We start from the raw sequence: 15,110 nt of genomic DNA on the forward strand, positions 1-15,110 counted from the left end.
CCTGGCATCACTAGTTCACCCCTGTGAACTAGGTACTTAATTTTAACCTATTAAGAACACATGAAATACACTAAAGTCATTTAGAATCAGATTCATCTTAACAAACTTTATAAAGATACAGTAAGTAGAGCTAACTGCCTAGACTCACTAAGAGTGATAAAGAGGCAATTTTGAAGTCCAATTTACAGCCTGTCACTTTTGGCTGAGATACCAGATGCAGGCATCCAGCATTTGGCTAGGTAAATACTATCTTTAGCTTCAAAATAATAACCTTGGTAAGGATAACAATTAACTGCATAGTGATATTTCTCTTTGGTAACCAGTGACCTGACTCTTCAGTAAAACTAATTATTCTATAAGCTAACATTTACTGAAAGTTTTCAAAGATAGCAATAAACTTCTTCAGTGTATGTATACTTACAAAAGTGATTACAGGGCTGGATACAAACAGATTGTGATGGAGTGTTTCATATAAGTAATGTTCTCAACTGTAAACAACTTGCATTAAATCCCCATCCCCACCCCTACATTGCCCTGTTAATTTGCCAACTGCTTTCATTATTTCAGCTTCTGTAGAAAGATTTTTTTTACCCCAAAGTACAGATCTACAATCCTTTGCTAACAACATAATTCATAAAAAAGTATTTCAAATAAACAAACCTGACTGTGAACGCACTCTCCAAAGACACATGGTCATCAAGATAAGTAATTAGACAGTAACGTACATCTTTTACTGATGTTGGTACTTTTACATCAGGTAATAATCCCTGAATCAACTGTTCTCTGTTAATTCTAGGTGTCCAGTTAACCTAAAATTAAAATTTCTTAAATTAATCAAAAGCTAAATTATTAATGACTAGCTACATAATACATCTGTGGTCATTCTAAATATGCTGAAGTAACATACAGGCAATAGAAGCTTTCAATGGAAAGCCTGTGCATTTCCCAACAGTAACCAATGCCATCTTCCCAAATACAGAAAATTACTCTAAAAAATCCCCAAACAAAACAAAACATACATTAAGTTTCCTTCACTTATCTTGAGTTAGGAAAGATCAGATTCTGAAAAACCTCACCAAAAAAAGTGTCACATACTTGGTGAAGCTCTACCTTTGTATTAGGTTCCACATACGTACGCAGACAGAGGGATAAGAGAGGTAAGCAAATCTTCATGAAGGAACATGCCTATTCAAGGTTCCTAAACGTTGGGAAAACCCCAGATCTGAAGAATCATAACTATGCCAGAATTATTTTATTGTGTTTAGAAGAAGCACTGGAAATTACTAACCTGCTTTTCATAATACTACCCTGAAGCATTATTTAACATTTCATTAAATGTCTGCATCTCATTAAGGACACAATTTTAATAAAATTATTTTTAAAAATTTATTAAGCAGAGAGTGAAGTTCCCATGTTTAATAATACAGTCTTGAGGAATCTTATTTTGTAGTCTGATGTCTATGGATTTTAAAGAATCAGCATTGTGTCTCTCCCCCATATTATGCTGCTGTTTATTCAAAAGTACTTGCCTTGATTTTCTCTGCCACAGCTGGAGTTATGTGTATCTCCCTTTCTCCTTCATCATACATCTGAAATATAAGGTTCTGCATGACATCGCCAGCAACCCAATTAATTTCATCCTGATGTTTAATTTGAATAGCTTTTTGTCCGTCCATACTTAAGACCTGTAGTCTTGCAACATGACTGCTAGGAAGAAGTTTAATAATCTTTTCCACTGGTGGCACATCTTTACAACTCTATACATGGGGGAAAAAAGGATACACAATTAAGATATTAAATATACATATATGCATAAATATCACTCCATAATAGCCTATGGCACTACTCTGGATTACCTGGTGTGACCAGGTGTCCAAACATGAAATCAGCTTGACTTGTCAGAAGTAAATCAAAAGGATATGCCAGAATACTTACAACTTTTAACAGATACTAGAAATGAAGCTAGCTATTTAGAAAACGTTTTCTATTCCAAAAGTACTATGTTATATGATTTACAAAATACTTCTTAAGAGTAATCAGAAGTATCCTTTCATAGAGGTCATCTTGCCATATTAGTATTTGCATACACATTTTTCAGGGTAAAACACCACAGGTATTATTTTCTCCAGCAGTATGACTGGAGATGTTTAGAGAACTGGGACGTTCAACAGCATTTAAAAAATTCAAACTTCAAGAGCTTTAAGACTGAAATGCTACAAAAAGCTATTGATTTTTGACCTTTGAAAAAACATATTCTTCTTCACTAAAGTTTTGGGGAACATGTTGCCATCCCTATTCTGGCTCTAAATGTTTATGCAATGAGGGCAATTTGTCAGAAGGATCCAAGGACTAAAAAGGGGAAGAAAAACCCCAGAAATAATACATATTTCTGAAACACTTCAGGGATTTCAGAAATAAAGAGTAAGAGGTGAAGAAAAAATGGAAAAAAATTATTTGCCTTTTTATGATTTCCCAGAGAGGGAAGCAGGGCAGCCACCTGATTATCAGGCTTATGGTAACTAAAACAGTAACTTTTGGGGGTTAAGTTGATTCATAAAAGACTTCAGTACACTAGCAAGACAGTACAATAAACTGTTTTCAATCTTTTGTTCATCCAAACATCCCAATCAATACTTACAAGTATTTCAATCCTTGCTTTCAGCATCTGGTCTTTCTTGATATTCTGTACATGTATAACTGGACCAGTTAAAATGTTTGTTCCTGCATTACTGCAGTCCACAGAATACACAGGAAGGTTTGAAGCACCTAAAAACTATTTAAAATGTAAAATTAAGCTTCAGTTTTCTTTTACAGAACTACTAGGATTATTCCAGAAATGATTATTTGTACAAGTCCAAATATATATAGGATTATTTACAGATAAATTTGATAGATTTCAGTTTTCCAGAAGTCTGCAAGATCAACACCTGTATTTTTTTGCAGGTGATAAGAGATGTGTGGGAGAAAGGAAGTAGTTACAGAAGTAAAATTTACTATCTATTCAACTGTTCTGTATTAACACATAAACACTAGTCTCTTTTGCCATTATGGCAATAAATTCAATCAAGTTATTAAATAAACCCCCTTTTCATTCATTTTCTAAAAATCACACATTAAACAGAATTTAAATATCAAGTTCAATATGTCATCATACTACTGCAGACCCAGTCTACAGGAAGAGAATGTACGCATATAAAGTGTAAATGGAATGCAGACTATTTTGCAGTGGGAAAAACATTTTTATTTGATTACCTGTTCTTGCTGGAGGACTGATTTCACTAGAATTGGAAAAGTCACTCTTGAGTTAAAAAAACCCTAAGTCCAAAAGGGCAAAAGTTTTTTACTCCTAAAAGCCACAGTAACACCTGCATTCTTTTCTGAACTTGGATGAGTGCTTATGATAATAGTCTTATCTAATATAATTTTTAGGCACTAGACTTGCATTTTCATCTTTAAGAAAAAAAAACCCCAAAAGTAAGCTGTATGAAGTTTTTTTCCTGAGCAAATTTTAGCACTGTATATGGCAAATATGACCTAAAATACCTTGAATTTGTAGCTATATATCCTCACATAATTTCCTCTTCCATTTCTAAGGCCAGGTTCCTCTGATTCTGAAAGTTACTGAATGACTCATAATAGATAAGGCAAGAGAGTTACAGTTATGGCTACCAAGCTACAGAAACTTCAAAAGCATTATTAAAGATAATAAATTCTATCTCGATGCCAAAATAGGCTCTTTTCCCAGTCCTTTAAAAAGCAAGTATCAAAATCCTTATGACATATAATAAAATGCAGTTTACCTTACAATGAACTATCAGCTTTGGCTGTGCTGTTATATTTCCCGATTCATCCAGTACTTCAACCTGAAAGGGGAAAGCTGTACCATTTTCAATCTTTAGAATTTCAGAATCTGGTTTTACTTTCAATTGACGAGGAGGGCCTGTAAAAATGCGCAATTGCAGAATAGTGCTTATATTTTAGATAACTTGTGAGACACTGGATTTCAGTTTTTGCTATCTCAAAAAGTTTTTAAAGCCAAGCTACAAAGATATTTGTGGTAATAAACCATTTAGACCATGTGTATTGGTTTATCCCAAGAAGTTCTAGACAATTCCTGTCCCTTCAACACATACCACCTGCCAATCTTTTGAATGAATTCAGTAAGGAATAGTTAGACAAACGTGATGAACTTCAGCATATACAAGGTGTAAACACATGATATAGTGCTATTTACATACTATACCGATTCACATTCATCACAAAGAAACTTGGAGCTTTCTCCTGACATGTTAAAACCAAAGATAGTCATGTTGAGATATCTGATCAATCATGATATGCAGCAGTTTAATTACCAAAGACACCACAGCTACAATTTGCATGCAAAGAAAAGCAAAAGAGAATTTTGTTGGCAATACTTGGATAGTAAAGTAAAGCTATTCAAGTTAGTCTACCCGCTGGAACATACGATTATTTTATCAGTTTTAAAAAAGAGAAGGAACTAATAGATTACTATTAAAAGACAAGTTCTGAAGGAACAAAGAAGGCCATTTTTCAGAAACATCCTTTATGCATCATTCATTAAAACTTCCATTTCAAACTCACTGACTAAAGAACAGGAAAGACTGAAGTAGCTTTTATTCACTCCTTCCTCAAAAAACAGCTTTAAAAGCCAAGGATAAGTCCAATAAGAAGGAAGAGATAGTGAAGCATCTCTACATTGCCAAAAGCAAAAGATTCTAATGAAGGATGAAGTTGCCTTCAGTCCAAGGTAAATAACTAAGCAATACACAATACAATCTCTCTCAAGTCAGATCGTTCCACTCCATTTTCTACATGAAGGCTTAACTCCCCCAAAGATAAAGAATAATGGAATAAACTGTGCATTGTTGGTCTAACAAAGCTTGAAGTACACAATTTCTCTGCAAAATGAGATGGGAAAGCCTAAAGTTTGGTAATCTGGGAGGCCAAAAATCATCCTTCAAACTATACCTTATCTCCCAAATCCAGAAAAATCCAGGTAACAAGTGATAATAGGTATCGTATAAGGGAATCCTCAGTATCAAGACATCCACAAAACATAAAATTCTGGTAAGGGCAGTGGACCTACACAATCTCAACTGCCAAAGCATCCCCCCTTTGTTGGGGTAAGAAACTGAATGAGCACTTATTCATTCACAAGATGTTTTCTACAGGGAGAACAGGTCAATGCAGATTAGTACAGCTTAAAGGGCGTAATGTGGAAGAAAATCGAGAAGATAAATTCATTTCATTCAATGGTGCTAGGTTAGAAAAAGATTTAAAATAATTAAAAAAAGAAGTGAAAAATCAGTCTCAAGTAAGCAGACAAATTCCAGCTGCTAGACTAATAGGCAAGATTGGGCTGTGAGTTTGATGTTATTCCTGCCAAGAATGACATGCCCTTAGCTTTATTTAGTTTCAGTCATCACTTAGATGAGCTAGAATATCCTTTTTTATGCCTCACTAAATATTTTACCTTCTTGGGAGAAGAAGCATTTCATTAATAGTGTCAGAATAACATTCAACAGAAATTCACTAAATTTTTTAAGGATACTTACCAGGCTGCAATCTTATTTTAAAGACTTGTGTGTCTTCTTTCAAACCAGGAAGAGTAACCTTCAGATTAAAGTTCTAATGAAAAGAATATTTTAACTATTAACCTTAAACAAAACCAGATCATAAATTATCTCACATAGTCACGTCAATTCATACATATGTAAATTTCAGAAGTCTATCCAAATTTTCTTGCACTGCTACATATATCAAGATTTTTTTCCTGTACTAAAATCTGTCTTTTTCATGTTATTATTCCCGGAGATGTTCAATCCAGGATTTGCATGTTAAACTACATGGTTCTGAAACCATTAAAAGCAGATATCGTAACTTGTGGTTTCCTGCTCAGAGGCTGTTTTAGTGAGGAAAATAAATACCAGTTCAAAAAAAGTAGTTTTAAAGAAAGGATCTGCAAGTTCTGTGTTCATTATTCCTTAGCTAATTCCCTGAAGCAAGGCACCACAATTACTGTCCATCTCATCTTTGAATAAGGCCATAAGAAAAACAACTGCTGTAGAACTGCATCACTAAAACTGTTTTTCACATTAAAATCAGAGAACGAAGCAGTCTAATCAATAATCTTAAAAGCTCCAGCTTTAAAAAACTAGTTGCACTGCAGATAGGTGAATTTCCTATTTTATATATTTGGTATTTGAGATTATTTAGTTGCAATTCATGAATTGTCATTTTTACACATTCAGAAATGCTGCCTCTGGAAAGGTTTAGTTTCATAATCCTGGCTTATACCCTTCCCATGCCTGACAGGGTATGTGCAACATTAACACCTTGTAGATTGGACGAAAACAATCAGGCAATTCTTTTGGCTTGCTGGGTAAGAGAAGCAGAAATTGCAGTAAGGCCTGGGCAGGTGCAGCCACAAACACATAAGCTCCCCAGCTGATGGCTGGCCACACAGGTGCATGAAAACTCTCCAGCTCTGACCAGCCAGCCAACCACACTGGTCTGCCTGCAAGCCAAGCAACACGTATCAGCTGGAGCCCCATTAAACCAAATGGTGAATCATGAGAAAAGGGGGAGGCAAAATATACTAAAGTTACATGTTGGCAGAGTGGGGAGGGCGGGGAAGAAAAAAAAAGGGCAAAGAGCGAAAAATAAGGTAGGAAGCAAAACCACAGGAAACCAGTATAGCTGATAGCTGCCGTTCAATGTCAGTAAGTTGAATTCTTCAGTAGTTCATTCAATCAAGCTTTGTATTCATGCACTAGACACTCCTCTTATGCTCCCCTTCTTTTAGTTTCAACCCGTTTTCCGCAATACTAATTTTTTACTTAATACTCTCTTCTTAATACTGCACTATTTTCTGCCTCTAATTAATCAGTTTACATCTTTAACTTCATTCCTTTTAATCTTTCAACATCTGTGTCCGCTAGGGAAGTTCTTTTCCCTTATCCTTCATGATCCCTTTATCTACTTTCCTTTTGCTTTCAAGTCTGCTTCTATGTATACTGAAGTACTTTAAAATGAAAAGAATAATAAAGAAATATTATTTTCCTTTTTTAAACTCCCTTCTTCATCCTTCTCCTGACTGAATTCGAAATCCTATCAGGGAGCAGTTGTCTTGATATTACTTACACACTTGTCTTAAAATTTTCTCTTTGATTTCACCCACAATCAAAACATACTCCTCTGTCTTGACTGGTTTGGGAGGAATTAAATCAATGACTACAGAAATAAATGAAGTCTGCTTTCTCTTCCTTCTCTATCAGTGCTTCCTTCATTGACAACTGTGATATCCTATCTCAATGAAGTTTCTCTTCTCCATTTGGCATGATTATTCCTTCGACATTTTTTTCCTTACTCCTTTCTCCGAAAAACATTAATTTTTTCCATGCTCTCCATTTCTTCCTTTTTGTTCTCTCATTCATTTTCTCCTTCTAAATTCTTTCCAGAATCCTATTGCTAGTTGTTTCTCTGAGGTATTTTAGCTGCTCTGCTACCATTTCAAAATCAACTTTTAAGGTGCCAAAAATTTCTCCTATGTTCTTCTCTGCTTCTTATTTTAAATTAAGCACTGAAAATTACACTGTATTTATGTTTTAAAATTATCTGTTGTCCCACCGTCCTGCTTTTTGCCATTATTTTTCATTACCATCTTAAACAGTCCTTTTTTCATATAAATTAGAACCGTTACTTTCAGTGCCAGTTCCCGTACTGCCGCCAACATTTTATGCAATTAAGCAACGTGAGAAAATAACACCCCTTCTTTTCCATTATTATGGTATGGTATTATTTCTGTACTGCAAGTTCCTTAAATGACTCTTGGTCTTGCCCCTCATCAAATTTATGTCTTGCCACAGCCTGGCACTTTTGCCCCTACACACTTTATTTCCCATAATCCACCTCTGTCTTATGTCATTATTCTTCCCCTTCACCTTAAATTCTGAGCTTTACCTACAAAATTTATTACATTCAACACCCTCCAGTTTTCAATAAGCAGGTATATGCTCCCTCTTCTCTTTACACACCTTTCCACCAGCAACCTCACTTCCTAGCTTTGTCTTTACTATGCTAAATTGCAAGACTAAATGAAAGGATTAGGACCTGGTTAGAATACCGTGTAAATATGCTATATACATGATTTTTAAATTATTTTAAAAAATCTTCAAATCTATATTTATCAGAAACATTAAGATCTGTTTTATGAAAGAAGTCTTTTTAGCAAGTAACATGTTTTTGTTTTTACAGTAAATTAGCAGTTTGACTAGCTGCTGAGAATCCATCAGTAACAGGTTGGATTTGGATGACATATATTTGCTACAGAAGTGAGAACAGCATTTTGGAAACACCTAGAGAAGCTCGAGTAGTTACCACTCATATTAGCTTTTACTACTCATCATCTCAACTACAAGAATGAAAGATTTCAGTGCTCCCTATGCTATTTTAGTGCAAAAGTCACCAGTATGATTTGGCTTAAACCAATTTCAGCACCAGTTTAAACTAAGACAGCTAATTTAGCATGCTGGGTACACTCTACTACACACCCATGTGCTGCTCAGCCCCTCCAGCTCCAGTCCCATCAGCTAACAGAGTTCAGCTGTGGGAAAGACAAATCACTCCAGGTAGAGCTGTAAGAGTTCATTTGAAAATATCCCAAGAAATACCTGTAGTCATTAGTGTAGACCAAACTTAAGATAACACTATGTGACAATCCATTTTACACACAAATTATTTGCTCTCTGTTTTGGGTTGGGTTTTTTTTGTTTTTAGAATATGTTACTTCAAGTTTAAATTCATTAGCCTACCTTGCCCTGGCAACTATTTATACAGCCTTTAGCAGTGACACCCTTAATGATGCACTTTGTTCCTGCAGTTATTTCTTCATACTGCAATGTCAATCCACTAGAAAAATACAGAGAAAACAAAACAGAATAAATTTTAAAATAAACATAGTGTTTTCATATACAAGATACTTTCAGATATTCTTATGGAAATAAAACAAAATTGCCAGTTAATTTATGTGAAAAGTATCCAGTATATCACTCAGACAAACCCCAAAGAATTACTATATTAATGTCACATGAAAAAAGGACAAAAAAAAAAAAAAGAAAGATGGTTGAATTACCTAGCTTCAAGAATTGGTTTAACGTCAGTTGTCAACTGTGTTGCATGACCAAATTCATCCTGCAATTCCAAAGGAATATTAAAAGGTACTCCAACTCGAAAAGGAAGCTCCAAAAGACCCACTGAAAATTTCTCTGGTTTGCCCTCTAAGAGAAAAGAATGATACAGTTTTAGAAGGAATTATGTGTGTTCATTGGCTTTTTCTTAATTAAGGCTGCAATTAAGTCAAGTGGTTTTCAGCCTCAAAGTAAATAGGCTGTTCAGAATACTGTTGTAACCAAAATCATGGTTTACTGATTGATCCTCTTTTTTTAACTTACACTAACATAAAAACAATAGTTAAAATATAATAGCAGTAGACTACGGTATAAGAAGCATAACAGACAGCCAAAACTTCCAAAGTACTTAGAACATCAATATAGCACCTGAAAGTGGACAAGTTCCTTGTAGATAGCTTTTCTTAAACATTTAAATGCTTTAATTCTGTTAAAATAAAATCATTCATGCAACAAAACATTTTTGTTCTACAACTATCTCAAATTTGAGAGATAAAGATGAGTAATGATGAGTATTTGAAAAAGAAACACGAGTGCATCCTTCCTATGAAATCTGGCCCCATTAGACTGCCTCCAATTAGGCACTAAAAAAATGAGACCAGAGCAGTACAAATAGGAGCTTGTAAATCAGAGTAACGTTTTGTGGAATCAAACTGTCTTGGCCAAGTGACCTTTGAAAAGAGAAGCAATGCAGTGCTGAGCTAAATGGTAGATAAATATCCTATCAAATTATTCTGGACTCAGATTAACAACTACTTTCACTACCTACAGGTGTCACTATCAGGGATCTTCTTTTGCACAAGATATGTGACAATCATGGGGGGAGGGAAAATGTTACCTTGTATTGATCCAAATTATTTATCGGTTACAGTAACAACAGAAAGACCTCAACCTTACAATGTTTACAATTTTGTTTACAAGTGAATGATAAAACTTCACAAATGTAAAATTATTTGTCAAAATAACAGTAAAATAACTTCTGCACTGTCAAAGTGAATAGCTAACAAAAGAACGTGTCTGAACTAAAACAACAAAGCTTAGAGATTGACTTAGGAAGTTCAGTTTTAACTGGCTTTTATGATGATTTTTTAGCTTACCAAGAAGAACTATAAACACTGAGCAACAACCTGCTGTTAGAGAAATAAAATAATTTGTTTCTCAGACAAAAAAGCTGTTGATTTCAGTTTAGATTTTAATTGTTCTTTTCTGGATTTTTAGAATCTATATACGTAAAAGGTCACACAAATGTTAATATTTTGGAATAAGGAGTGTGAGGATTTATGGCTGCCTCTGAGACAACACAAAACATTGCCAAAATAAAGACTTGAAATATTCACTTTTCAAGACTGAAGATATTAAAAATGTCAAATTATCTTCTGACTAAATAAAAAAGCAGCAACAGATAGCAAAAGTTGCTTTTGGTACCCCTTGTGTTAAAAGTACCAAACTATTAGTTCATTAGATTTTTAGAGTGTATATTCCTTTCTGAGAAGATTTGTTCATTTCAATTGTTATGGCCAAAGGAACCTTTAACTGAAGGCTGCCATGCTGGGGAAAGTCACAATACTATTGAAAAAGAATTTTTGAAGTACAGAATGCAACTTTGCAACTTTTAAGATTCTCTTTTTGCTTTGATAAAGAAATAAAGAAGGAGCAGACAATGTTCATTTATGTATTCGTTCAGAGAAAGAGATTTTTTTTTTTCTCTTTTCTTGGAACTTCACAGAAGTAACTTGGCACTGAAGTCTCAAGATTTCAGACATATGTTTAAATAATTACTCTTTTCAAGTAATGCCAAACATTTTTTATGTATTATCATACAAGAATACCTCTTTCTATTCTGCCAATAATACTTTTGCAGAAGCTTTTGGAAGAATATACTATAAAAAACTCTTTTCTGCCTAAAGGGTTTGCATTCAAGGCCTCTAGTTTTGTGGAAAAAAAATAGGTGGCTACCAAAAGCATCTATTTTTTCTTGATCTTCTGGAAACAGATGTTAGCTCTACCTCCCGAACTTGTGATGAAAATATCCATTTTAATATTAAATACAAAGAAGTATTATTTTTTGTCTTCCCCCCTCCCCATCCCCCTTGTAGATAAAGCTCACAGAATGGTTGAGGTTGGAAGGCTTCTCTGGAGGTCATCTTATCCAATGCCCCTGGCTCAAGCAGGGCCACCTGGAGCCAGTTGCCCAGGACCATGTCCAGACAGCTTTTTAATATCCCCAAGAATAGAGACTCCACAACCTCTTGGGTAACCTCTGCCAGTGCTCGGTCACCCTCACAGTAAAAAAGTGTTTCCTGATGTTCAGAGGAAACCTCCTGCATTTCAGTTTGTGCCCATTGCCTCTGGTCCTGTCACTGGGCACCGCTGAAAAGAGCCTGGCTCTGTCCTCCTTGCACCCTCCCTTCAGGTATTTATAGACATTGATAAGATCCCCAAGAATCTTCTCTTCTCCAGGCAGAGCAGCCCCAGCTCTCCCAGCCTTTCTTCATATGAGAAATGCTCCAGTCCCTTCGTCATCCTCATGGCCCTTTGCTGGACTCTCTCTAGTATGTCCATGTCTCTGTGTTGTAATGTAACGTGCCCAGAACTGGACACAGTACTCCAGTTGTGGCCTCACCAGTAGGTGAGGCTGAGTAGAGGGGAAGGATCACCTCCCTCAGTCTGCTGGCAACATTCCTTCTAATGCAGCCCAAGACACTGTTGCTCTTCTTCGCAGCAAGGGCACACTGCTGGCTCACGTTCACCCTGTTGTCCACCAGGACCCCCAGGTCCTTTTCTGCAAAGCTGCTTTACAGTCAGTCAGGCGCCAGCCTGTACTGGTGCATGGGGTTGTTCTTCCCCAGATGCAGGACTTTGCACTTCCCCTTGTTGAACTTCATGAGGTTGTCCATTTCTCCAGCCTGTTGAGGTCCCTCTGGATGGCAGCACAACTCTCTGGTGTTATCAGCTACTTTTCCCAGTTTTGTGTCATCAGCAAACTTGCTGAAGGTACACTCTACCCCATCATCCAGACCATTAAGGAAGACATTAAACAGGATCAGACCCAGTATTGACCCTATTGACCCCTGGGGTAACCACTAGTTACTGGCCTCCAACTAGACTTCATGCCATTGATCACCACTCTCTCAGCCCAGCCATTCCACCAGTTGTCATCCACCTCACTGTCTGCTCATCCAGCCCATACTTCATCAGCTTCTCTATGAGGGTCTTATGGGAGACAGTGCTGAAAGCCTTACTGAAGTCTAAGTAGACATCTGCTGCTCACCCCTCATCTACTACGCTAGTCATTTCATCATAGAAGGTAAATCCATGCTAACTACTCCTGATGATGATCTTGTTCATGTGCCTGGAAATGGTTTCCAGGATTAGTTGCTCCATCACGTTCCCAGGGATCGAGAAGAAGCTTACTGCCCTGTAGTTCTGTGGGTCCTCCCTCTTGCCCTTTTTGAAGATAGGAGTGACATTTGCTTTCCTCCAATCATCAGGCAGTTCTCCCAATTGCCATAATTATTCAGTTACTGAGAGTGGCCTCACAATGACATCAGCCAGCTGTATCACCAGTTTGCTTAGGTATTCCCTGACCTGATCCTCTTCCACCAAGGGTATCTCTTGCTTGCTCCAGACCTTCCATCAGTCTCTGGGGCCTGGGATTCCTGAAGGTCCGTCTTGCTAGTAAATATTGAGGCAAAGAAGGTGTTCAGTATCTCAGCCTTTTCCATGTCCTGTGTTCCCTGCCTCATTCAACAGTGGGCCCACGTTTACCCCAGTCATCCTTTTGTCACCTATGTATTTATAGAAGCCCATCTTGTTGCCTTTGATATCCCTTGCCAGCGATTCCAGTTTCAATTCCAATTGGACTTCGGCTTTCCCAACCCCATCCCTGCATGCTTGGATAGTGTCTCTGTATTCCTCCCACGTTACCTGTCCCCGCTTCCACCTTCTATATACTTCTTTTTTGTGTTGAGTTTTGCCAGGAGCTCCTTGTTCATCAATGCAGGCCTCCTGGCATTTTTGCCTGACTTCCTATTCATTGGGATGGACTGGACTTGAGCTTGGAGGAGGTGATCTGTGAATATTAACCAGATTTCCTGGGCTCCCTTTCTGTCCAGGGCCTTATCCCATGGAACTCCACCAGGCAGATCTTTGAGGAGTCCAGAGTTTTCTCTTCTGAAGTCCAGGGTTGTGAGCTTCCTTTTTGCCCTCCTTCTTCCTTTCACAATCCTGAACGCTACTATCTCATGGTCACAGCAGCCAAGACTGCCTTCAGCCTTCACATCCCCAACAAGCCCCTCCTTGTTTGTGAGTATGAGGTCCAGCAGAGCACCTCTCCTTGTCAGTTCCTCTATCACTTGAGTCAGGAAGTTGTCATTGATGCATTCCAGGAACCTCCTGGATTGCTTATGCCCTGCTGTGCTGTCCCTCCAGCAGATATCGGAACAGTTGAAGTCCCCCACGAAGATCAAGGTCTGCGAACATGATGCTGCTTCTGGCTGTCTGTAAAAGGCCTCATCCACTTGTTCTTCTTGGCCAGGTGGCCTATAGCAGACACCCACTACAGTGTCATCCATACTGGTTTGCTCTTTAGTCCTCACTCATAAGATGTCAGTTGGCTCATCATCCATCCTCAGGCAGAGCTCCGTGCATTCCAGATGTTCTCTTACATAAAGGACAACTTCACCTCCTTGCCTTCTTGATCTGTCTTTCCTAAAGAGCCTGTATCCATTGCAACATTCCAGTTATGTGAGCCATCCCACCACGACTCCATGATTCTAGCAAGACCATAGCCCTGCTGTCTCTAACTCATCATGTTTATTCCCCATGCTGCATGCACTAGTGTACATGCAGTTCAGAGAGGCACCAAACCATGCTGATTTCCCAGAAAGGGTTTTGGCGATTTCTCCATAATGGTGCCTTGTAGGCATTTCCTTGCATACATGCAAATGCTGGAGGTGAGCCCAATTCAGCCCCATTTTTCTGTCACATCACTCTAGGCCCTCTGCTTGTCAACCAAGTCCATCACTCCCTCATAGGGCTGCTGGTAACTCTCTTCCTCCCCTGTCATTCCCAGTTTAATTTCAGCTTGGTTTTTGCCACTTCAGAAAAAGGCAAAGTCACAGCATGGCAAAACAACTGAACAAAACTTTTCCTTTTGAACTGGAGACTAAGAACCAGAGGCCAAGAGAAGATCTATATTTTAATGTATGTAGGCCACAAATTTTTTGATTACTATATACAAGCACACTTACATAAAAGGATGAGTCTTGGTGATAAGACGGAGCAGGGGATGTATATCTGTAGTTAGCATGTATTTTTGCAAATTAATTTAGCAAGTAAATAACTACAGATTTTCTTTAAGATGAATTACGATGTAGAGAATCAAAAGGACAGATTTTTTTTTAAATCCTATGAAATCTCATTTACAGATAACATATTACTCCTTTATAATTTAAAAACAAATTGTGTTTCATATTTCTGGACAGAAAGAGCAACTTCAAACTAGTCTACAGCTTTACCCTTTTTCATAAATACATGCCTATTTTCCCCAGAAATGAGGGCTTTTCAGCAAAAAGAAATAAAACTTCTTCAGAGAATCATAAAATCATTTAGGTTGGAAAAGACCTTTAAGATCATCAAGTCCAACTGCAAACCTAGCACTGCCAAGTCCACCACTAAACCATGTCCCTAAGCACCACATCTACACATCTTTTAAATACCTCCAGGGATGGTGACTTAACCACTTCCCTGGGTAGCCTGGTCCAATGCTTGACAACCCTTTCAGTGAAGACATTTTTCCTCATATACAATTTAAAACCTCCCCTGAGGCAACTTTAAGCCATTTCCTCTCGTCCTATCACTTGTCACCTGGGAGAAGAGACTGACACCCACCTCGCTACA

The 15,110-nt window shown here is 37.5% G+C and overlaps 1 protein-coding gene across 1 annotated transcript in view; it reads right to left on the reverse strand.

Moving 5' to 3' along the window:
• Nucleotides 1-15,110, reverse strand: part of SMCHD1 (structural maintenance of chromosomes flexible hinge domain containing 1) — an 83,887-nt gene that overhangs the window by 35,064 nt on the left and 33,713 nt on the right. Inside the window, 7 exon segments of the mRNA XM_009284122.1 lie at nt 661-809; nt 1,530-1,757; nt 2,639-2,773; nt 3,801-3,940; nt 5,577-5,649; nt 8,835-8,931; nt 9,155-9,299. Coding sequence (XP_009282397.1) covers nt 661-809; nt 1,530-1,757; nt 2,639-2,773; nt 3,801-3,940; nt 5,577-5,649; nt 8,835-8,931; nt 9,155-9,299 — 967 coding nt within the window.

This window comes from Aptenodytes forsteri, unplaced genomic scaffold (assembly GCF_000699145.1).
Source record: "Aptenodytes forsteri isolate BGI_AS27 unplaced genomic scaffold, ASM69914v1 Scaffold229, whole genome shotgun sequence".
Classification (NCBI taxonomy): domain Eukaryota; kingdom Metazoa; phylum Chordata; class Aves; order Sphenisciformes; family Spheniscidae; genus Aptenodytes; species Aptenodytes forsteri.